Here is a 24,252-nt window from a genome sequence, read left to right on the forward strand (position 1 = left end):
AGTCAAAAGATGTCGCGTCAGTTTGTTGATTATGCCCGTAAACCTACTTTTAACACCCCTCTCCGGTACTTTCAGGTATGTTTCCCGAAGCATAAGTATGAGTCCCATTTTATTAGACGTATATTCTAATGACAGATTTTTGGCACGTCCCAGGTTCGAGAGGTTAAGGCAGCAGTCGATTCTGCCGAGCACACATTTTTTGTGTGCCCTAGATGGGAGCTCCGAGAATGCAGGTAGTCCAAGAAGCGGGTCCCATCTCCCCGGACAGTATCGGAGAGATAATGTTAAGAAGTGAGACGTCCTGAGCTGTCGTGGCCACGTTTATCAGGGCAGTAGTGAAAAAGAAAACCGAGGAGGAGGCAAGGTTTTATTCATAATTACCAATAAGGTTGACGGTAATAGAAATATGTTGGGTCGCAGACTGCTATTGAAGTCGCGAAATATATCTACATATCTACGTGTTCGTAAGGGGGCCTACACATCTCGAAGTAATGCCTCAGGGTGATTCCGGGATGCGTAGGGTTACTCCAATGGGGGTGGTTTTAGTCGGTAGTCTGTTGATGGCGGTTGGATTCAAGAGGTTACTCGGGGTTTGCGCTGCGTTCTGCGTGTCTTCCCGGCGGTCTTCAGAGGTAGAGTTGATGGACAACGCCCTCTTCTGCGCCTTACCCGGCGCCATTTCTGTTAAAAAATGATTTTTTTTTTAATTCGTTATTAACAGCCAGACCTTTTTTTTTACTTATTTCTTGTTTCAGTTGTCTTGTGTTTTTACTGAATGAAGTTAATTTGTTTAAGCGTTTCATATTATTTATTTTTTTACGAAAATTCTCAGTTTTATTTTTGCAAAGTTAATGCCGATTATTTAAGTTAATTATAACTTTTTTGTAGAATACTGAAAAATAGACAAATCTATCTATCTATTTAGTTTTATTTATTTCTGTTAGATCATTTCTGCGATTATTTTACAATTGCAATAGAATTTCCTTCTTTTGGTTTTATGTATGTGTGTTTCTGTGTTTGTCTTATTTATTCTATGCATAATATTTTATATTTTATAATTAATTGTTTTATATGTATATATGTTAAAATATATATACATAGCAGCCTGGAAGCCTGCTTTCAACTTGTTCTGACGTCTTAAAACTGCATTTCTAATGTATTAAATAAAATAATGAAAAATCACAATTTTTTTATTTTTTATAGATTTTTTATGATTTATGATTAAATGGCTTTTAATTGAATACAGCTTTATTTAATTGAAATTATTTAAATAAATATTGAGTAAGTGGCAATCTAATTTGACTTTACATACAATAAACAGGCGGGAGAAAGGTTTACACTACGCAAACAAGATCAAATAATCCACTGAAGTGGGTTTGGCAGGCTCTGAAATGAAATACATCACAATACCTTACTGATATATTAAATGTTCAATTATTAAATTGCAAGTACCCGATAACTAAATACTACAATATGTAACGTATACTTTTTTTTAATATTGAGTTGATTTTAGCTCAATATTGGAAATTACTAAACAAAAACATTTAGATTTCACGGAAAGGGAGAGATGGATGGTGGTATAATAAAGTACCAGGATTTTTAGAATAAAAAAATAACATTTATTTTCTTAAGTTCTTACTTTTATTGTGTTTTTGAATGGTTTGATTAATGTTGCTAGCAGGAAAATTATTTTGGTTATTAAAATTGAAAGTTTAGTATAGGACTTGGAGTGAAAATACACTTAGGTGAAAATAGAACTTTGCAATTCTTAAAAATTAATATAACAATAAATTCTTAGAAAATAAGTTATATCATTTTAATAATTGGAGTATATATATTCTTATATTACTGATTTCTGCAGTAACAACGACAAAATATTTACCAGTCCTGATAAAAGTGTACTTTGGTATCTCTTCACGTTTAACGTTTGTGACAGAAGTAAAAAGAACAATTTCTAATTAAAAGAATGTTCGGTAACTTTTCCCTGGATTTATTTTGGTTGAAATACTTGATTTATTTCCGATACTATTTGAAATACTTGATTTATTTCCTTTTTAGGGATTGTTATTTCTTCTTTGTGTAGTTTTAGCGCTATATAAATAATGTCATGTGAAAAGTTCTTCTACGAGACACAAAAAATAACATCAGTATGTAAATTACATTATTATAAAATAAATTGAAGATGTCAGTTCGTTAATATTTGCCATTTATAATCAGATCAGCATTCCATGAAAACGTCCATATTTTCTGGAATAAATATTTTTTTTTATTTAGAATAATTAAAAATATTTGAAAAACAGAATTCATACTTTCAGGATCAGGTTTCTGCTCAGGAATAAACACCAGATTTTATTATTGAAAATAATATGTACGAGTCCAAAGACATTTTTTGAAATAAAGAATTTTTTTCTCGTACCTTGGATTAAAAGGTAAAAATCTAGATATTCTAACTCTCTTAATTTGGTAGCAAACTGAATCAAGCTATTCGATGTATAATGTTTTCTGATTACCGAACTTAAAATTAAAATGAATAACTGAGAATTTTCTATGTTTTAACCTAAAAATAAAATTGTTTGGAAAGTCTAACCCTCAGAAACATTATTCTTTCTTTATCCTTTACTTTAATAATAAATATTTAATTTGCTGTAGAACAGTCGTGTGATACACTGAACATGGCACATATTGAGGATTTTCCAAAGTCGGTTTTTTCAATTTTAACATATACTTACATTACGGTTGTCTTTTGTTATCTGCCACCAGTTTTTATCCGTGAATTTTTTTGATATTTATTCTATTATTAATAATAATAAATAGTTATTACAAACAACTAAAGGAATTTATTTTTAAAATGTTTGGTTTTTATTTCCTTGTACGAAGTAAAGGAAGTATTGTGATCGCGAAAAATTTCGGTTTTCAGATTTTAACGCAAATATCCATTTTGACCATCCCTGAATCCATTTTGACAAGTTTAGACGTGAAGTCTGTACGTATGTACGTATCTCGCATAACTCAAAAACGATTAGCCGTAGGATGTTTAAATTTTGGATTTAAGACTTGTAATATCTAGTTGTGCATCTTCCCTTTTGATTGCAATCGACTGAACCAGAACTGTCTAAAGAAGCCCAAAATCCCAAAAAATTTGGAACTGGAATAAAATATATATACATAAAATATATATTATTGAAAAGCTTTAAATGAGGGCCTAATAAACCCTCATTGAGAGCTTTTCAACTATATATTATAAGCGGTACTTAGTTTCATTGGTTCCAGGGTTGAAGCCAAGTTAAATTTTAATTAATGAAGTATTTGGATCTAACAAGGGAAGGCCCTTCGGTTCGAATTAAAATTCACCTCTTTTTTTAATTTATTTTTTTAACTTTTTCTTTAATTTATATATGTTGATTTATTAATAATTATTAACCCGTGATTGCAAAAAAATGTTTTACAATAAATAATAATTCAATAATAACAATAAGAAAAAATCAGAAGTTATTAGTGATATAAAATTTTACGTACTTTTGAATAAAGTACGTAGTGTATATATAATTTAATAGGTATTATTATGCATGTGTATATGTAATAAATTTGGTGAAACATGTGATAATTTAATATTAAGTGAAAATTATAATTTAGAATCGTATTATATTTGGATTTTCTCCTTTAATTTCTGTTAATTTTATCTACATTAAAGTTAACTACACAATGACTAATAAATAGACCCTCACAAGAACAACATATGCGGTGAGGCGTACATGTTCTCTTTAATAAATTGTAAAAATTTCTTATTTTTTAGTTCATTACTCCTCTGATATTGTCGGACAATATTCTCCCAAGTCGGAGTTCATCATCATTTTGTTAATTTGTTTTTTGTTGCTAATCGTTTAATCGCTTTTTGGTTTGATATAATTATTCTAACCTTAATTTGTGTACACGTTCTCTAGTTTTTAAATTTTCTCTCTCTTTATATTCATCATCCTTTGTTAATCTTTTTATTCTTTTCTTGGTCTTAAATTTCTTCCTTTTTATATTTATCATCTTCTCTTAATGTTTTTATTCTTTCTTTGTTTGCTTTTTCATTTGATTATTCACCAAATAATTCAATAATAAAAACTAAATATTTTACACCGTAAGGTCGAAAATTAACATTTGTAACCAGTATACAGGAGTTCACTAAACGGAATAGTTTAATTATTACTGAGGGTAATATTTATGCGACACACCAGAAATCTGAAACTTTTGTTAATCAGCAACTCACAAAGTTACGAATAATTCTGATCTAGTAATAAAGGGACTTTTATTCTATCCTATTTCATGTAAGATTGTTGAATTAATAATTTTATAAATATTTGATGTTAATAAAAACTAATATTTCAGCAATTGTGTAACTGTCCACTTTATTAAAGAATTGGAGGATCGTATCTCACTTTCAAATGAAATAAGTTTAAATGAAGTGCAGAAAAAAATGTATATATGTAATTTAATAGACGTACAAGGAAGTCATGTGGGGTCACATCAGATTTATTTAATTATATGATATTTTATTAACTAATGACTTATTGTACAGGCCTAAAGATGGCTATCATCTTTCAGAATGGACTGAAACGGAGTCCGATCCTCTTCTTCTAATTAATGACACCAGAAAAATTCTCACAAACAGCTATCTAATACATTTCTCGCTGTGCCACTTTTTCGACGAGTTTATATTTCGTTATTCCCCTCAGAATTTCAACGGTCTCAAGTAATTAGATTTTAAATGCGCTCAAGTTATTAGATTTATAAGATTTTGAGAGTAATTAACTGTGTTATATACATAATTACGGTTAAAATTTCGTTTTCCATTGTAGACCGACCTGACCTGAAATAATTAAGAAACCAGGTACGATGAAATTGATTATTGTTGGCACTAACGAGTCCGCACTTCGGTTAGCTACAGCAGACATAAAACACTCGCGTTTCGTGACACATCCCGGCGAAAATCAATTGTTCTCGGAGGACTCTGCTGACGTCGTATTTTTTTTAACGAACATAGATTCATAAATTTCACAATCATTTCCTGATCACCAATAACACGGCTGTTATTTATCACTTTATTCTCACTACTTCAGATAATTACTATAGTCAACATATGTATTGTGGTCAGTTTTTAGTTTACGCGCACAGAATTTAACTGACAAAATTTTAATACTAAATTGTATATGAATAACAATATTCTGTTCAGACTTAGTTTGGGACCTTGCAACAATGTATTCGGACGTAGTTGAACGTCAACTCGACATTCCCTTTTGTTACAACGCCATCGTTCTCGGTTGTCCAAAATCTTAAAAAATATCTCGTGTCCGCAATTACATAATTTTTTTGCCGGCAAAATACCGAAATTTTGGAATATACGAACAAAGGTATTTTTTTCACGAGTTATTTCGTACAAACGAAACATATTACGAGGAGCATGCATTACGGAGAGAAAAAAATTCGAATCCAACTAAACACACAACAATACAAACCTACTTACACACTATCTCTTTGAGACTGGATAAGTAAAAACAAATAAAAAGGAACAATCAGTTGTCAAGCATCAACATGTTCGTGAAGTAAAAAAATAGAAACATGTCAGTAGGTGCATTTTCAAATAAATATAAGTCACTCTTTTAATATGATATAATCATATTTTCACTTTCTCTGTCTAATTTGCCTATCTATAATTACTGTAGAAGTATTGTGATTGTAAAAGTACTGAAAATTATAACTAAAACATATTAATTCATTAGTAACAACTGGCTGTAGGATAACGGAAAAGACCTACATTATTTTTACCTAAGTTCTTGATGTTTGACATAAGTAGTATGGTATACTTTACCTAACATGAGTATTTTAATTGCAATTTGGCAGCTCTATTTTGGTGTTTTTCGTTACAAAACAGAAAAAAATACTCTTTTAAAACTTAAAACGTTATTTTAAATCATTGTTAATATTTTGCATTTGATTATATTATAGATTTGTCAGTGTGACTGCTGGTGTTTTGGACTATTATAAGCTTATGTTTATACATATTAACATACAATATGCATGGTTATTGGGTGAATTGAATTATATATAATATATACACACAAGCAGTAAGGGTGATGATTTGGAGCAATCACCTAAACTTTCACTTAAAATAATTTTAACTGTTAATTCTCTTAAAATAATTTCCACTTTAATTTCAGATAAGTAAAAGAAATGCTGACCCTTGATTAACTACCAGTTTTCAGTTAATAAAATTCATACACAGTACCTCCAGGGAAATCTAATAATATTAACAAAACAAACAAAATAAAAATAAGAAGCAAGAGAACGTAGTTAAAAAATTGATAAAGGTGTTAAAGAAATATTTTGTTATAATAAAGAAACAAGAATATGAATGAACAAAAAGTAAGTTACAAATAACGTTCCAACAACTATAGAAACAACAATAAAAGATTTATTTGGAATGGATTTAAAAAGAGTAATCCATGCTGAAATAATTAATAGATAATAATAGATAATATTAACGTAATAATTGTCCAGGTTACTACCTAATCGACATCATACTTCTAATAACTTATTTTTTTTAAAGTACCTGAAACAGCTAGGAATTAGATGTTGTTTATTTTAATGGTTCTAACATTCAGAAATATATAAAAGATTGACGTTCCACATAGTACATACGGGAAGTACATCAACATCTCTGATGAATTTGTGATCACAGCCTTCATCATCAACTTCGTGAGACTGTATCTCTTGTAAAACCAAATTTCCCATTTTTTTATTATATAAATCGTCCATTATTTATTTTAAAAGATATAATCCTTTGAAATACTCATGTTTTTAAGCATTAGTAATCTCTACATTATGCTTCGTTTGCTCACCGGATAATTCATCTGTTCCTATAAAACCATGATTCGAATTCATTTGCTTTCTTTTGTTATATAGAAATCTTTATCGTGTCCGTGGCTGAGATTGATTTATAAAGAACTATTCATTGACAAATTAAATTATTTTTAGTGAAAAGATGTAGACAAACATTTGTCAAATACTTTAAAATATCTATTTTTATTATTAACTAATTACTTTTCAATCAAAACTTCTCAGATAGGTAAAAAATTAGCCAGACCCTTGAAATTAACTACCAGTTTTCAGTTAATAAAATTCATACACAGTACCTCCAGGGAAATCTAATAATATTAACAAAACAAACAAAATAAAAATAAGAGGAAGCAAGAGAACGTAGCTGAAAAATCGATAAAGGTGTTAAAGAAATATTTTGTTATAATAAAGAAACAAGAATATGAAAGAACAAAAAATAAGTTACAAATAACTTTCCAACTACTATAGAAACAACAATAAAAGATTTATTTGGAATGGATTTAAAAAGAGTAATCTATGCTGAAATAATTAATAGATTTTCTCCGAAAATATGAGGCGTCTTGTTACAGATGTAGCGGATATAAACTACTCGTACACTGATAACTACCATAAACAAAAAGGATTATTTAAGCCATTAACGTCTGTTAAGTCCCGCAAAAAGGGTCTTCTTTTTGCGAGAACATAATGATTTTAATAATTTTAAATGCAAAAGATGGTGAACTTCAAAACGGAACATTAATGGTTAAAAAATAAATTTGTAACAGAATTACAACAGATTTTAAGAGAAGAAGAACTGGATACTGTTTACGACAGATACAGAGGCGAATTTATAATAATTACATACAAAGTGGAACTTGGAAAAGTTAAAATAGAACAAAATTTACTTGTAATTTTATATAAAATCAGAAGAGACAATAATTTTCTTTTGGATTTGGTTGTGACACAGGATTTTTACAGGGATATTTAATAAAAGAGAAATGGAAACACATTTAAGCAAAAATCACAATTTTTCCATTGGTGAGGATAAATTTGATAATAACACCAAGAAAATAATTATTAAAAATGAACACTGTAGAACTAAATTGCTTAAAACGTGTTTAGCATCTTTTCCTTGCATTTTTCAGAATATTGATAATTGTTTTCCTAAACAGCTTTTTCTAAATATTTACTCCCCCTCTTCTGCGATAATATTTTGATTGTTTGGAGGAGGAAAGTAGTAACATTCCACAGTTATTTATTTTAATCTAGCATCTCCAATAATCTCTTAAAATTTACCATTATTGTACTTTAATTTTTTAAGGAAATTTTTATTCTTGGGCTTCTTTTTTAAGGCAACTGCAACCAATTAAAACCGCATTATCCGAAATAGGTTTGTAGTAAATGCTTTTTGTATGAATATCCATTTGCCATAGAAACTGTAAAACGTATATTTGTCACAGTTTTTAATTGTACGTTTGCAGAAGTGTCCTGCGTCCACATTTGAAGGAATTCAAAAAAATATGTTTTAAAACTTTCTTCTTTACTTTGTATCATATTTATTAACGTATTCATTCTTTTTAAAATGAATATCTTGTTTCAAACTTCACATAATTAAAAAAAGATTCTGACGTACGATTAAACTACCACTTTCTCTGATGAATTACCGTTTTTTCATTTCTATAAAAGTTTGCTTAATTGTAAAAATTACATAAGTCTGCAAAATGTGGGTTGTAGAATGGTTTTTACCTTTTGATAATTGATTCCTATGTATTTCTTAGCGCTAAATTCAAAAATAACCTTCATTTTTTTCTATCTTGTTAGGATTTTTCGTAAATCTAAAACATACAAATTTGTAAAAAATTAAAAAAAATTGCGAAAATGTGAACTATAAAATAGAAATAAAACTTTTTTTATAATAAATTAATATAATATATTCACTTTTTTTTAATTATACTATGCATTCTTATAGCTAAACAATTGAGTAGGTTGGGTTGAAGATGACGAGACGGAGAACTTGGCCGACAGGTTGTGACAAGACTTAAAAGATGTAACATGTTTATTGGCAGCTATCCGTGCCATTCATGCATCGTGCAACTGCTACCGTGCTGTTTCAACCATCAGCGTGCGTAAATCGAGTTTTATTCCGTCCTCCGTGACCACATTTCCGTTTGTCAGTGAAAAATATATTTTCAGGCCATAAAGCAAACATCCCGTCTTCAAAATCGCTTCAAGAGGCTGCAAAAATTCTGCACATTCTCTTTGTTACATTTATGGTGAGTTAATGGTGAAATGACAAAAAGTAAATATAAGTTTCGTTCGTCAAGTGTAATAACGTATTTCGGAGTGAAAATAGGAAATCAAGACAAAACTTGGGCACTTCGCTACCTTTGCTACACATATGTTGAAAGACTTAGACGGTGGTCAAAGGATGAACAAGAAGCGTTACGATTTGGAGTTCCAATAATGTGGCAAATGATGTCCAATGATTTGGTATTTCATTGTGTAAAGTGGACTGATGATCGTAGGGCGTGTGAGTTAGTGGTGGGTCCACTGAGTGTGGAAAATGTCTTCAGTAAGATGTTTGAGAGCGAGCGTCACTTCTCTAAGAGCTACCTTCTCTAAGAGCTGGAGGTAGTTAAAAGGAACAACTGGGGAGCGAGGGGATAGGGGACAGCCCTTCGTGGAGTAGTTGTTGGTTTGGGATTGCTCGGGTGGCGAGGAAGCGTGAGGACTCTTGTATCCCTGAGCTGAGAAGACCGAGACTTGGATCATTAGAAGCGGACTGATCAGGAAATCAAGTAGGCTGTAGTGATCAGGCTGTAGTCTGTCCTGTGATCAGGCGAAGAAAAGGACTGGAGAGCTGGGCGTGATGGACAGCCCCCTGCGGAGCTCTCGTGTGTCCGCGCTTGCGTAGATGGGCGATGGCGATGATGCACGGGAACTCTGAATCCACCGAGCTCAAAAGCATCTCCCGGGGATATGCAATGCTTAATTGCAGTTCCGGCCTCGGGAGGGGAGTTGGTGAGATAGGAGGTTTAGTAGTAAGGCGCAGGCACACAAATGCAATTTTAATAATATCTTGCGGAACCTGTTAGCGAGTCCGACACTTTGCCCGTAAGTGGGGTTTGTTCGACTAACCAAAACAAAAAAAAATGATGTGGCGAGAGCCACGCAATGACATCAATGATTGTTACTTTTGTTCGACTGGTGTTCACGGTTTCAATTTGATGAATTAAAAAGTAATCATCTATCCAAATATGCCATCCACTTTACGCCCGGTTCCACATGGTACAGACGTACCTGTGCCAATTTCACCAGAAACTTTACCTGAAATAAACGGTCCCACAGGTGATTTAAATGAAGATATCATCGAAGAGAACAAACCCAAAAATAGCTGAGCACCAGAGCTTTATTTTCTGGACTAAACGATTTGTTTCTAAACTTACATCTGACAAAGAGAATTCAAAATTGCTTGGTTCAAGACTTAAAGAGAAGAACCTTCTAGCAGCTGGCCCCTCATTTTTCTCGTTCAGGTATAGAGTAAAGGATTTTCTTCCGTATTTCTTTTAAGCAGGAGAATTAGTCTTCTGCACTGATATACGTGAAGTTTTGACTCGGTTTAAAATTCCGTACGAAAGTACCGATTGGACGATTGGAAACTGTTCATAGATTCGTACAAAAGAAGCTTCAAAGTTGTTCTTTTTCACAATGGGAATACGTATCTGTCAATACTTGTTGGACATTCGGTCCATTTAAAAGAGGGTTACGATAATTTTTTTTTTTAACCTCCGGGACCACCGTTAGGTATTGTTCCAGGGGATGAGATTAATGACAATAACGTGTGAAAATGCCATGCCTGACCTGCATTCAAACCCGGTACCTCCGGATGAAAGGCCGAGGTGTTACCACTCGTGCCACGGAGGCTGTACGGTACGATAATTTGGAATTCGTTCTCGATAAAATCCTACAATCATCATAAGTGGATTGCATACGGCGATCTCAAAATAATATCGATGATCCTAGGATAACCTTTTCCCCTATGGGAAGACACCCTCTAATATCCCCTCTGAACCTAGCCGTGATCGGCTTCACCGGAGGTCATCATATAAACCTCGGCATATGGCATCTCTCAGTCGCCGATGCGAATGTCACAAGCGACATTCCCATGTGTAACGATTACTAAAAATAACAAAAAATATCTCTAGTCTCAAGCAAGACGGAAAACTATAGTCGTCAAAGGAACTGAATCACCTACCTACACGAAAGGTAAAGTGAGTTCACATACGACAAAACGCGGAAAAAACACCAAGACAAAAGCGAAATTCCATCCCTAGTCAAATAGTGCAGAAATTCTGCGACCACGGACTATTCACTCCGGTCCTTTCAGTTTTGACTGATATCAAGCGTTGATCCGAAGGTATCCAGTCGACAAACTGCTGCAGAGCGCTCCAGATCGTATTTGGCACACTAATACAACGCATGGAAGGCATCGTCCTGTACTCCATACTGCGGGCACAGACCCGAATTCACCAGACCGAACCCAGCCAGTCTACCATTGAAGACCTCGTGATCGGTAAGAAACTGAGTTATGTACTTGTTTGGGGAAACCTATGAGACCCCCCCCCCCCTGCAAGCTTCTAATGTCTGGAAAGAGATCTGCATATGTCACCCATCAATAGTCTCATCCCACGTAGCCTGCCATATTTCATATACATGTTGCACGATTTCCCGAATTTATTCGGAAGTAAACTTACCCCCAACTTCCTAGCAACATACCACTCCTGTCTCTCAAGAGCTAGAATATCAACCGGTTTCAGCAAGGAGGACACCAAAGTGTCCTTGTTTTTTTTTTTGTGTAAATGGGATAGCAGTGACAAAGAAAACTCCTGGATAAGGAAAGATTGGCCAAAAAGAGCTTCATTAGAACCTGGAACCAAACATGTGCTGCGAAAAGCTCTCATAGATCCGAATAAAGTTCTCCTTCCACCTCTGCATATCATGCTAGGCTTGATGAAGCAATTTGTCAAAGCCTTACCAAAAGAAGCTAGATCTTTCAAATATATCTAAGACAATTTTCCATTCTTATCAACCACCAAACTAAAATAGGGTGTTTTTACTGTTCGTGACTTTAGAATACATATCAAAGTTGGTAATTTTTGAGAAACGATTGGAAGTTGCAGATAAAGAAGCCTGAGGAGCCTTTAAAGAAGTTGTAACCAAGTTTCTGAGCAATAAGAAGGATCTGAACTTCAAACCAATCTTTGAGAACATGCTGCAGAAGTACAAAAATTTAGGCTGTACCATGAGTTTGAAGGTTCACTTCCTAAATTCATATGTGGACTATTTTCCTGAAAATCTCGGTGCCGATAGCGAAGAGATGGGTGAGAGATTTCATCAGGACATGAAAGAAATGGAAAGGATGTATCAATGAAAATGGACTACTACGATGATGGCAGTCTATTGCTACTGGATATTACACTGAGATTAACCCTATAGAGAACATAGAAGGAAAAGCACGAAGCAGAGTATAAGCCATCCAAAGAAACTTTGACACATGAGATAAAATTGTAAGTATTTTACGTACTTTCTCATTAAGGGTGGGTGAAGAAAGGCAGTGGTTTGTAAAAGCATGACGTACCTCATAAAAATTAATAAAAATTTAGTTCATTTTGTGTCAATTTTCATTAGAAATTAAGGGGTAAATGACCTCTCTGCCCGCTCACCTCTTCAGGCCTGTGTAGGACACAGTAATACACAGAACTGTGTATTATACAGTTTCTTTCTGGACATAGTTTTTTTCGAGATATCTTGGTCAGATTTGGTTTGATTATTTTAGGCTTGTGTCCGCAGTGCACCATATCTTATATGTCTGCCCTCATGTACGAAGCTGAACGTACCAAAGTAGTTAGAGACCTTACAAGAATCAATTCTGGTTTTAATCTGCAAGGTAAATTAGAAAAACAAAAGGAAATTGAACATAACTTCTGCTCTTCCTTAGATTCTTATGCCTGTGGAGGATGGCTAAGGGGGTCTGATGCTGTTACAGATGTATAGATAGAATAGCAACCCGGATGGCTAGGGGTCCGCCTGAGTGCTTACTTCGTCAAGATAACCGTTTGGCATCCAGCTCCGGTTAGCTGAAATATTCACTGTTAGGATGAAAATGTATGTTTGGAGAATTATATGATGGAGCTGCGGTATAGGAGGGTGTAGGCAGTGACCTCGCTCCCGAAATCGAACCAGAGCAGAGAAAAATAGGGTATATTTTCATTAGAGGCTTATTAAATTTGTGAATTTATTTCTTGTTTTTTAAGTAAATCAAGAAAACTTTGAGTAAATCGAACTGTAGAACGAATATGTCGTTGTTGCTATCAACAATTGTTTTTTGTTTTTTTTTGGTATGAGGATAGTATTTTTTATATTTAGACTCAGTCAAGTAATAATCTGAGTGCTTAATCTGATTGAAGTTAGACAAATAGGATGAGTTTTTTTGTGAAACATTTGGCGTTACAGGAAGGAGCGGGGATCGCGCTACCACGAACCGGTTAATTTTGTAGTTGAGAGCTGTAGGTTATGGTAAGGTGATCGTAGTTGTAGATGCCATACGAAGGCGGTAGTATGTTGTGTAAATACACTGATGAAAATGTCTGCTGAGGCATTTGTATCGATGGCATCCTGACAGAGGCCAAACTGATGACTGTGGTGTGTTATCAGGATTAGAGGGTCTGAAAGACGACCTCCGGTAAGCCTATCAGGACTAGGAAAAAGAGAGTGGTGTGGTGACTGGGATCGTCACAAGGCGGGTGTCTTCCCCTAAGGGGGTAAGGATGGGTTATCTAAAATTTCTAAACAATTTATCAATAAATAACTATAACTAACGCGTTAATAATAAAATGGATTATTTTTTCTCCTTGTGTATTCTCTAGAATCTTAATGTTTTAACGAACAGTTTTACCTGCTTTATTATTAACCCAGCGTGCATTATTAAAATTTGTTTATTCAAAATACCACAGCTACTTGTTAAGAGTTGCACATAATTTTCCACTGTTCTGAAAGAAGTACAGATGAAAACGGAGCGTTTTTAAAATATTTTATATTGCTTCTCAAAACTTCTATACAATCTTTTATAGGATCTTTAACTGAACAGTAATATTTCACTTCAAAATCTTTGTTAATTGTAAATTGTAGCATCTAAGAGTGTTATTCGATGGCCCTTGGATTTTCCTTTTTTAAAAATTTCTCCTAATCTCTTACCCGGACAGAGTAAGAAATTTACTACGTGGATACGTAGTGTATTATTTACTTCAGCTTAAGTTGACTGACAAACGAACTTGTTATAAATTTTGACTCTTGAGTTGGAATTAAGCCCTGTTAAGCAATTTAGTCCTACAGCGTCATCATTTTTAATAATTACTTTCGTGCTGTTATAACCGATCTTATCCCCAGCAAAGAAAAAACTGTAATTTTTGCTTAAATATGTTTCCATTTCTCTTTTATTAAATATCCCTGTAAAAATCCTGTGTAACATCTAAATCCAAAAGAAAATAATTGTCTCTTCTAATTTTATATAAAATTACAAGTAAATGTTGTTCTATTTTAACTTTTCCAAGTTCCACTTTGTATGTAATTATTACAAATTCGCCTCTGTATCTGTCGTAAACAGCATCCAGTTCTTCTTCTCTTAAAATCTGTTGTAATTTTACAGTAAATTTTTGTTTACAATAAATTTCAGGTTTTTTGACTTAACCCAATGTCCTTCTACCTTGTACTTTGAAAATTGACCTAATAAACACGTGTTACAAAATCTACAAATTTATTTTTTAACCATTAATGTTCCATTTTGAAGTTCGCCATCTTTTGCATTTAAAGTTATTAAAATCATTATGTTCTCGCAAAAAGAAGACCCTTTTTGCGGGACTTAATAGACGTTAATGGCTTAAATAATCCTTTTTGTTTATTGTGGTTATCAGTGTACGAGTAGTTTATATCCGCTACATCTGTTACAAGACGCCTCATATTTTCGGAGAAAATCTATTAATTATTTCAGCATTGATCCCTATTTTCAAATCCATTCCAAATAAATCTTTTATTGTTGTTTCTATAGTAGTTGGAAAGTTATTTGTAACTTATTTTTTGTTCATTCATATTCTTGTTTCTTTATTATAACAAAATATTTCTTTAACACCTTTATCGATTTTTCAGCTACGTTCTCTTGCTTCCTCTTATTTTTATTTTGTTTGTTTTGTTAATATTATTAGATTTCCCTGGAGGTACTGTGTATGAATTTTATTAACTGAAAACTGGTAGTTAATTTCAAGGGTCTGGCTAATTTTTTACCTATCTGAGAAGTTTTGATTGAAAAGTAATTAAGTTAATAATAAAAATAGATATTTTAAAGTATTTGACAAATGTTTGTCTACATCTTTTCACTAAAAATAATTTAATTTGTCAATGAATAGTTCTTTATAAATCAACCTAAGCCACGGACACGATAAAGATTTCTATATAACAAAAGAAAGCAAATGAATTCGAATCATGGTTTTATAGGAACAGATGAATTATCCGGTGAGCAAACGAAGCATAATGTAGAGATTATTAATGCTTAAAAACATGAGTATTTCAAAGGATTATATCTTTTAAAATAAATAATGGACGATTTATATAATAAAAAAATTGGAAATTTGGTTTTACAAGAGATACAGTCTCACGAAGTTGATGATGAAGGCTGTGATCACAAATTCATCAGAGATGTTGATGTACTTCCCGTATGTACTATGCTTTGTGGAACGTCAATCTTTTATATATTTCTGAATGTTAGAACCATTAAAATAAACAACATCTAATTCCTAGCTGTTTCAAGTACTTTAAAAAAAATAACTTATTAGAAGTATGCTGTCGATTAGGTATTAACCTGGACAATTATTACGTTTATATTATCAATAATTATTATTTCGATTTCGTGCGTTTGGTCATCTAATGAATAAATGGAAACGAAAGAATGCATTTAATGACAGAGCTAGTAACTTACTGTATTCTTAGAAATTTAGGATTCTAATGTTCTCTTACTGATTTTAAAATAAAGCATAAATGCAGAGAAGTGGTTGATAAACTCGGATAGGAAAATATTTTTCCTAAGTATAATAAAGAAAACTGTAAGAGATTATTTAAATATATATCAGTCAATTAAAACCATTAAACAAATTTTTCAATGAGGGGAACCTTGTGAAAGTTATCGAGCATGTAGTTATCTCTTAAACATAAGAGATAACTACATTATTATCGGAAAAGAAAATACAGTTGATGTAATTCGAAGATGTAATTATGTTTTTAAAATGTTGTAAAAAAGATAGGAAGTGCGATGTAAGAATTAAAAGTGATAGTGGCATTTGTCATAAGCATGTAAAGAAAAAGATATTGAAATAGGAAATCGTGTAAATAATGCTCTGTTATAAGTATTTTAATTATTAAATACAGTACGTATGTTATCTATTCATTAAATTATTTTTCTTCATTAACTATTCTTTGATAAACGAAATTATTTTTCGGGAAAAGATGTAGTGAAAAATTTTTCTAATGTTTTAATATATTTTTTTATAATTTATTAATTTAAATATATATTATTAAATCTAAGTACTTTTCAATCAAAGCGTTTTCACAGTACCGCTTTTACAAACAAGAAATATATAAAAAATATATTTTTTTACCACTTTATAGCTGTGCTTATGCGAAACTTGCTTTACATATTGAGGATTTGTTTGATGTCAACAGATCACTTACCTCTTATAGCGAGTGGCCAAAGCTATACTACAATGGGTCTTGCTGGTCTGAAGGCTGAGACTACCTAGCGGTTATTCCTCAAATAGCTCACTCCTCTACTTTAGTGGCAGAGTCGCGCACTTTGAAAACAAAGATCCACAGCTATAGACCGCAAAGTACAATCGTACAGAATTGCAGCTGCTTGACTTAAAGATCCACAGCTACAGACCATAAAGTGTGATCGTGATGAATGGTATCACTGCCAAAGAGTAGTTGAGTTGATGTATTGGGGTACTAGGTTCATAAACTCTTCTCATCTATCGTTTTCCAAAAAAGATTTTTTTATTTGATAAAAGAGACATGGATTTGGTAAAAAATACTAATGTCACCAATAACATTACCGTTGAAAGTTTGCGGAATTAAAAATATCGCAGAAATTTTACGGATCGGTAGAGGTCGAGTTGTTTTGTATGCTGATTGGTACACTGAATTTTATAAACTAATTGGTACTATTACACAGAATATTATAGTATCAATATTTTAAGTCAATACAATGATGGATGACTAACCAAATTTGAATTTGTATGTTATGATTACAGTGATAAAGTTAAGGATTTTAATAAACTGTAGTTCATTAAAATTATTTTAAGAGATCATGTGGAAAGTATTTTAAGAGAATTCAAAGTGAAAAGAAAAAGATGTGAACACTAAAGTCAAAATTATTTTAAAGAGAAATTAAAATGAAAATTATTTAAGAGAATTCTAAGACAAAATTATTTTAAGAGAAGGTATTGATGGTAGCTTAAAATCATCACCCTTACAACTCTGTCACAAACACAAACACACACACGCATATATATTTTATATATATATATAAAAATTAATTTTCTGTACATTAAAATAAGTAATATTCTCAGCCTTTAATAATATGAACAGATGTTGTTGTGTCCTAGGACACGCTGGCATCCTGTTGCTGCATCAAGAGCCGACGCCGACCATACGCGATGCTGTCCAAACGCCACAGGATGCTGGAAGGTAGAAACACAAAGGGGGCAGTGGCCGAGAGTCTCACGGATTCAGGCAACAGCTGTGCTCGGGAAGACAACACAGGAAAATGCCGACACACCTCTCAGAGCAGTTACGTCATGAACGAGTCTGAAAATCGGCCGAATATTATGTTGGATTTAACAGTGAAAACTTCTAAAATCGGGCACCTTTCATGGGTACCTTGCATTACAAACACTAAGAAAGATTTCGAGGACACTCGATTGGGAAGCGAATCGTCACACAACCGGCGTTTAAGTCTTGCCAGCAACATCAGTAACAGTAGCTTGAAGGATGTAGACCGCGGGGCACTGGAAGATGAATTAACTTGCTATATGAAAGAGTTAGCTCGTCGTGAACAAAAGCAAAGTTATGTTCAGCGTTTCAGTAACCACGAGTAAAAGAGGTATCCGATAGATGTATACAAATTTAACAAAATATTATATTATTACTTAAACAATATTGAGCTTATTTTATAGACAGGTAAGTAATAAAGATTACAATTCAATTTTTTTTTTCTGCATGGTGTTTCTGTATATTGTGTATTTTTCATAAAAATCAAAGCAAATATTATTTTTGTACGTTTACGAACAGTAATTTATGTTGCTTATTCCTTATAGGGATAAAGGGATTAATAACTAAGAAGCTGCGTCGCAGAGAATACCAGTTACATAATAAAAAAAATTCTAATATTAAAAAAGAAAGGTGTTAATAGGTCAGTCATTCATTCAGTATTGCATATGTATTTTTCTAAAACAACAACAGTTTTAGTTTATGTAAACAACAGATAAAACTGCAAAACTAAGATTACAGTAGCAAAAATTAAAAACAAAGTATTAAGGTAGTTATTAAAAATCAAATTAACAAATAAAGTGATTAATTGGATATCCGGATAAGAAGTCACGTATTCTAGCGGCATCCAAAAACGCACAAAATAAGTTTTTGTCTTTGTATTTTTTTAATTTTTCAGTTAGGGTAAAGTTTAATTCATGATGGATAAAGAAAGCAGACAAATAAGATATGTTACTGAAAAATATTAACTTTTCATGAAAAGCCGAACCAAATCTGTTTTAAACGAAAAATTATTTTTATTTAAGATGGACGCAAGAGAGAAATCACATATATCATAAGATTTATAAGTTAGATTTAATAAACATTGTTAACAATTATTTTGGTTCAGTTAGTCAGTAAAATGTAATATTTTTCTTTAATTTTCACCACTGGCTGTCATGAATAAAATCATCTCTATTTACGTTGTTTGAATGAAATAATTTTTATTTCAATTTTATGGAAATAGCCTTACTTAAAAGAAAAAATATAGTGCTGTAATTTAGTGAAGGTTAAATTTTCTGCTTGTTACTAAGAGAGAGGTGTGACTAACATCTCTTTTCACTGTTTGTTTTTTAAAGCACAATAAATTTAGAATTACAACAGTGAATGCCATGATTAATCATTTTATGTTATTTGTAAAGTTAATTGTTTAACCAGTAGAGAGAATAGTGCTGGTTCTGATTACATTTTTACAGAAAGATTATTTTACAGTATTCTTGTAGTGGCACAACTCTTACTGAGTCCGCATTCTATAATCTACTGTATTTGCCCAATTTATTATTATTTTTTGATGTAAAGCAACCAACAAATTAACTAACATAAACGTCTTCTCTTACACGTTTATGTATAGAATTATATCTATTATTACGTAAATATTAACAAATTTAATACAGCAAATTTTTTAGTATTTCAAATGAATTAATAATTATAATCATCGTTTGAATTATTTCATTACTCGAATTAACAACAGCCCTAATTAATTTTGGCACTTGGTTTAATGGCATTTAGTCTGTTTATTTCTCTGTTTGTGATTTACTTAACGATTTTTCTACATTTATGAAATTTTGAAGTACGATTGTTATTAGACAGAAAGATAATGTGTAACAATTCTTCAAAAGATTTTCGATTTAAAAATGGTAATTGCTGTTTTGTAATAGAAGTGGTGATCATCAAAATAATTGATATAGAATATATTACATTGACCGTTATGTGGTACGTCGTCCACTCCTGATACGACATATTCCTTACGTCTCCTAACATTTCTAATCGGTTTCAAAGTCGGGTTCGCGTAGTCGGTTACGCATTAAACGCTTGACTTTTTAAATCTTATTCCATTATTAAATCCCTCTGAGAACGCTCCCTACTGCTGAACTCAGTAAAAAAATGAAAAGTACAAAAGATATAAATTAAAAAATGATGTGTATAGAGGAAAGGTACCTTTTCGTAGTTATCATTCACTAATGTTCAGTAACCTTGGAGACAGCACCTAAACTAGCGCCCCACGCATAAGGTTATTTTTGGCACTGCTAAACCTTCCACAATTAACTACTATCGATCCGCTTTACAAAGCGGAAATTAATTTTAATTTAATTTACTCAGATAGTTCGTTGTAGGGTTCAATTGATTAAATTCGTACAAAAAGGCAAAGTCTGTAGCTTACAAAACTGTTAGCAAATAAGTTAGGTATAATGTAGTTCTCTAGAAGTTAAATGTATATTTTATGTACTTGAAAGTGAATTTTTTCACAAATGTCGCTGTAGAAATATACTCACATCTTTCTTAAATTTAGAAATGGAATATTTTAAGAAAAACATGATTGAAAGTTATATTCAAATACATTTCCGACGAATTAAACTGAACGCAGAATTTTCTACTAAAAGTCTTCCCTTTAAAATGCGTCATTTTTAGTAAAACTGATTCTTATAAGAATGAATACATAGTGAAGTAGAAAAGGAAGGGAGACATTTTGTAACCAAATATTACATCGTATCACACACTATAAATCTTGTCTGTTATGTTTCTCACTTTATAATTAAGTTTCAAATCGTAACTGTGTAACTCTTTCTATCCATTGTAATTCTGTAATAATAGTCCAACTTTCTTCGGGATACACAAATAAAAATATTTAGTTACTTTATTATACTAATTACACAGGCATTCCTTATTTTTCTACATGGAAACCCGTTTTCAGGCGTAGAGGATAATTTTTCATATAAAAGATTTAAATCAGTAATAAGCTTAAAAACTGTAGTCGAATGAAACATATTACACTCAAAAATTCCAAAACATTTAAACACAATCGCTACACTTATTTAAGTAACAAAAGGGTTTAAATAATCTAATTAGCCTTTTGAAAACGTTTATTTTCTTACGGTATGGCCTACATATTTACGATATTTATTTTTTTTCGCGTTTACCACATTTATTTTCAAAAAATATCACTCAATTTAAATTAAATTAAATACACACTATTTTTTCAGTTTCCTGAATTTTAAATAACATAACCTAGGACAGATTATAATTATTTTAAAATTACGAGAAAATAACAAAATCAAAATAATCGTCGAGCTAATTAATGTGTCACTTCTATTAATTTATTTATACTTTATATTGTTATTTGTTTTTACAATGATTATTCAATTAAAATTAGGAATAAAATAATAAGAAAAAAAAGGATAAAATACAACGAAAATATTATGACGTACCAAAAATATCATAACCTACTACTAATATATTCTATAGTTATTTATTAATACAAATTATTTATATTAAAGCATAATCAAGTCTGTAATCGGAAATAATAATATAGTCTAAAAAGGTTAATAATAATTAAACGACAAAATAATATAACAGTTAAATAAGTAAAATGCATATAACATTTTCTCTAACAAAATAATTTAGAAAATCGTTTTATAACAAAAACTGAAATCGCTTAAAAAGATAATAACAATGAAAACAGTGTACACTACAAAAAATTGAGACTAAATTTTCTGAAACAAATTCCGTTCTTGTCCAATTTCTATTTGTACACACTCATTTGTTTATGATTATTTAAATTTATTTCATTGATACATACGTATAAACAAAACTACAGAGTGATTCAAAAAACGACTTCACAGATTTAAAAGCATATCAAAATTTATTGAAATAACTTACAGATTTGGTTGAGGTCTCATTTCATAGAAAAACACTCAACACTCCCTTTGGTTCGATATGGCTTCCTTTTGTAATGCGACATACTCCCTACCTGAAGTCGATTTCAATCCAGACTATAGCTAGCAAGTCTGATGTTAACCCTACAACTGCAGCGTTAATTTTAAATCTTAGCTCAAGATCAGCAGGCAAAGGCGGTACATAAACCTGATTAATGAAACCCTATAAGAAAAAATCTGGCGGGATCAAGACTGGAGAGCGAGTTGGCCATGCAATTGGACCTTCACGACCGATCCACCAACCTGGGAAAGAGTAACAAGAAAATCTTGGACTTCTAGGTAGTAGTGAGATGATGCCCGTCTTGCTGATATTAATGGCGTCCATGTTGGCGTCCACTGCAGTGGCTGACTGCAAATCGTGAAACCGAAATACAAAGGAAGCACCTTTCGCACCAGTATATGTATCCATTTTTAATAACGCTGGTAATAGAGCTAAAACGCTGGGCCGAATTTGATACTAATAAACTAGATGAGTTAAAACTTTATGTGATTTTTTTATGAAATGAGACCTCAACCGAATCCGTACAAAAATTTCCGTCTAAATAAATTTGTGTATGCTTTTAAAATTGTGAAGTTCTTTTTGAATCACCCGGTGTAATGTAAATAAACATATATGATTAAAACATTCATATACTTCGACTGTCTTGTTTTTTTTAATTATTAAGTGTTTGCACGTGAAACTTCAACTAAAATGGATAGGATATTTTAAAGAATTATTCACGTTTTGATAAAAAGGCATTCTGTAAATCACTTTTGATTGTTCAAATAGGAAAAATAACACATCGGCTGAACCGACCGTATCAGCCTTTGATTCAATTCAGTGATCCAAGGGCGGAAAGTAGGAACTTTCCGAAATTGAATGTAATCTTTCTCTGAAACTTTTATGAACGGTTACAATATATAAACTTGAATGTAATTCTTAGGTCAGTAATGTAAATTATTAAACCTCCAGAAAAACTAGCTTTATGAAGGGCTGTATATTAAAGATTTAAGAATCTGTACTGATGTCTAAGTGACTTTAAACCCGTCCCTCATTCTTGCTGTAGTAGTTAAGTTTTAAATGACTGTAATACAAATCATAATCCTGAATTAGAAGATTTTTTTTTTCACAGATTTGATATTCGAAATCTCAGTTCTAATTAAATAAAACGTGAATAATTGTTAAAGTCATTATAAAACGATTCTCCTCAGGATCTGTCTACTTATATAATGACCACGATTAGAACTACCGGAAAAATAAATCACTTCAGAAAAATAGTTATTAAATATAAATTACAAAAATCCACCGTTATCGAAGACCTACTTTGAAATTTTACTTGTTTTATTGTCATGCTTTCATCGATGTCTCAAATTATGATTCATTACTATTACATAATTCAATTAAATGCACAAAAGAAATGTTAACACTTCTAATCAAGTACTAATTCTTAATCTTTTTTTTAGTTTTACCAAAAATGTCTCATAAAAATATTATGCATTTTTTTATATCTTGAAACAAGAATATTCTATTCTTGTTATAATTAGATACAAACAGTACTGGTAACGGTAAGCTAATTTTATTGCACTTTTCGTATTTAGTAAGTAAAACAATGTCAGATATTTACAAGAAGACAGACACGGTAAGTCAGCTATTAGATTATTACCAGTTTCTGCCCTAGAATTCTCACTACAAATTTGCCTACTAAGACCTCCTTCTTACCTGACACTCATTCAGGAAGGAAGTTGATATATAATAATCTGTGTTCTCTGAATGGTATAAAAATAATTAATTACCGACAGATCTTTAAAAAGAAAATTTTATTTACTTTTCATTTTAATCCAAGTTTGAATTTGGCCAGATTCAGATTGTTACTAAAAAAAAAAATTATTTTTATTGTGCGTTCTAAATAGATTGCCTTGAAATTTGATACCATCGCTTAAATTTATTTTGAAATAACTAGAGCAAGTATTATTTCACTCAGCCATTACTAAAATAAACAACATTTAGCAGAATAACGAAATCCAATCCAGTTCTCACAAAAAAAAGGTTGGGAAATCTATTTTTTTATCAACACATATTCATTTTCACAACCATGAGTTTTAAGTTTTCCAACACGTGAGTTCGGTGGATAACATTTAAAATACAATTTCACGCAGTGCACTTTATCAAGTTCCTTGATTATTGATTTAAACAGTTATATCATCAAGATACATACCGCCGCTACAAAAATGTTGTCAACTGGATCTTAAGTAAAAACCTTTTTAACTTTTTTTGGCGAAGTAAATATTGGCAATCTATTTTCTTTTTAGCAGAAAGAGAGTTTTATCGGAACGTATAGTACTAATATCTGTTTATTGAGAAGTGCCTATAATACAAAGTTAAAAACATTTCCGAGGAAAATTCTATATCTTTTATTTCATAAATTACAATGAACAGGGTGCTACAAATTGTTATTTAAACTTTTATTGGGAATAATTAACTTAAAACAAATTAAAATATTACTTATCATAATAGTAAATGCATGAGAAAAATAATCAATTAATTAAATTTATCTTAATTAAAATCTTA

The 24,252-nt window shown here is 31.6% G+C and overlaps 1 protein-coding gene across 1 annotated transcript in view; it reads left to right on the forward strand.

The window, feature by feature from the left end:
• LOC142317767 (pyrokinin-1 receptor-like) overlaps positions 1 to 18,062 on the forward strand; it is a 173,583-nt gene extending 155,521 nt beyond the window's left edge. The window contains exon 5 of the mRNA XM_075354317.1: positions 17,571 to 18,062. Coding sequence (XP_075210432.1) covers positions 17,571 to 18,062 — 492 coding nt within the window. The remainder of the gene's footprint in view (positions 1 to 17,570) is intronic.
• Positions 18,063 to 24,252: the final 6,190 nt, after the last annotated feature.

The sequence above is a fragment of the Lycorma delicatula genome, chromosome 1 (assembly GCF_047948215.1).
Source record: "Lycorma delicatula isolate Av1 chromosome 1, ASM4794821v1, whole genome shotgun sequence".
Taxonomy (NCBI): domain Eukaryota; kingdom Metazoa; phylum Arthropoda; class Insecta; order Hemiptera; family Fulgoridae; genus Lycorma; species Lycorma delicatula.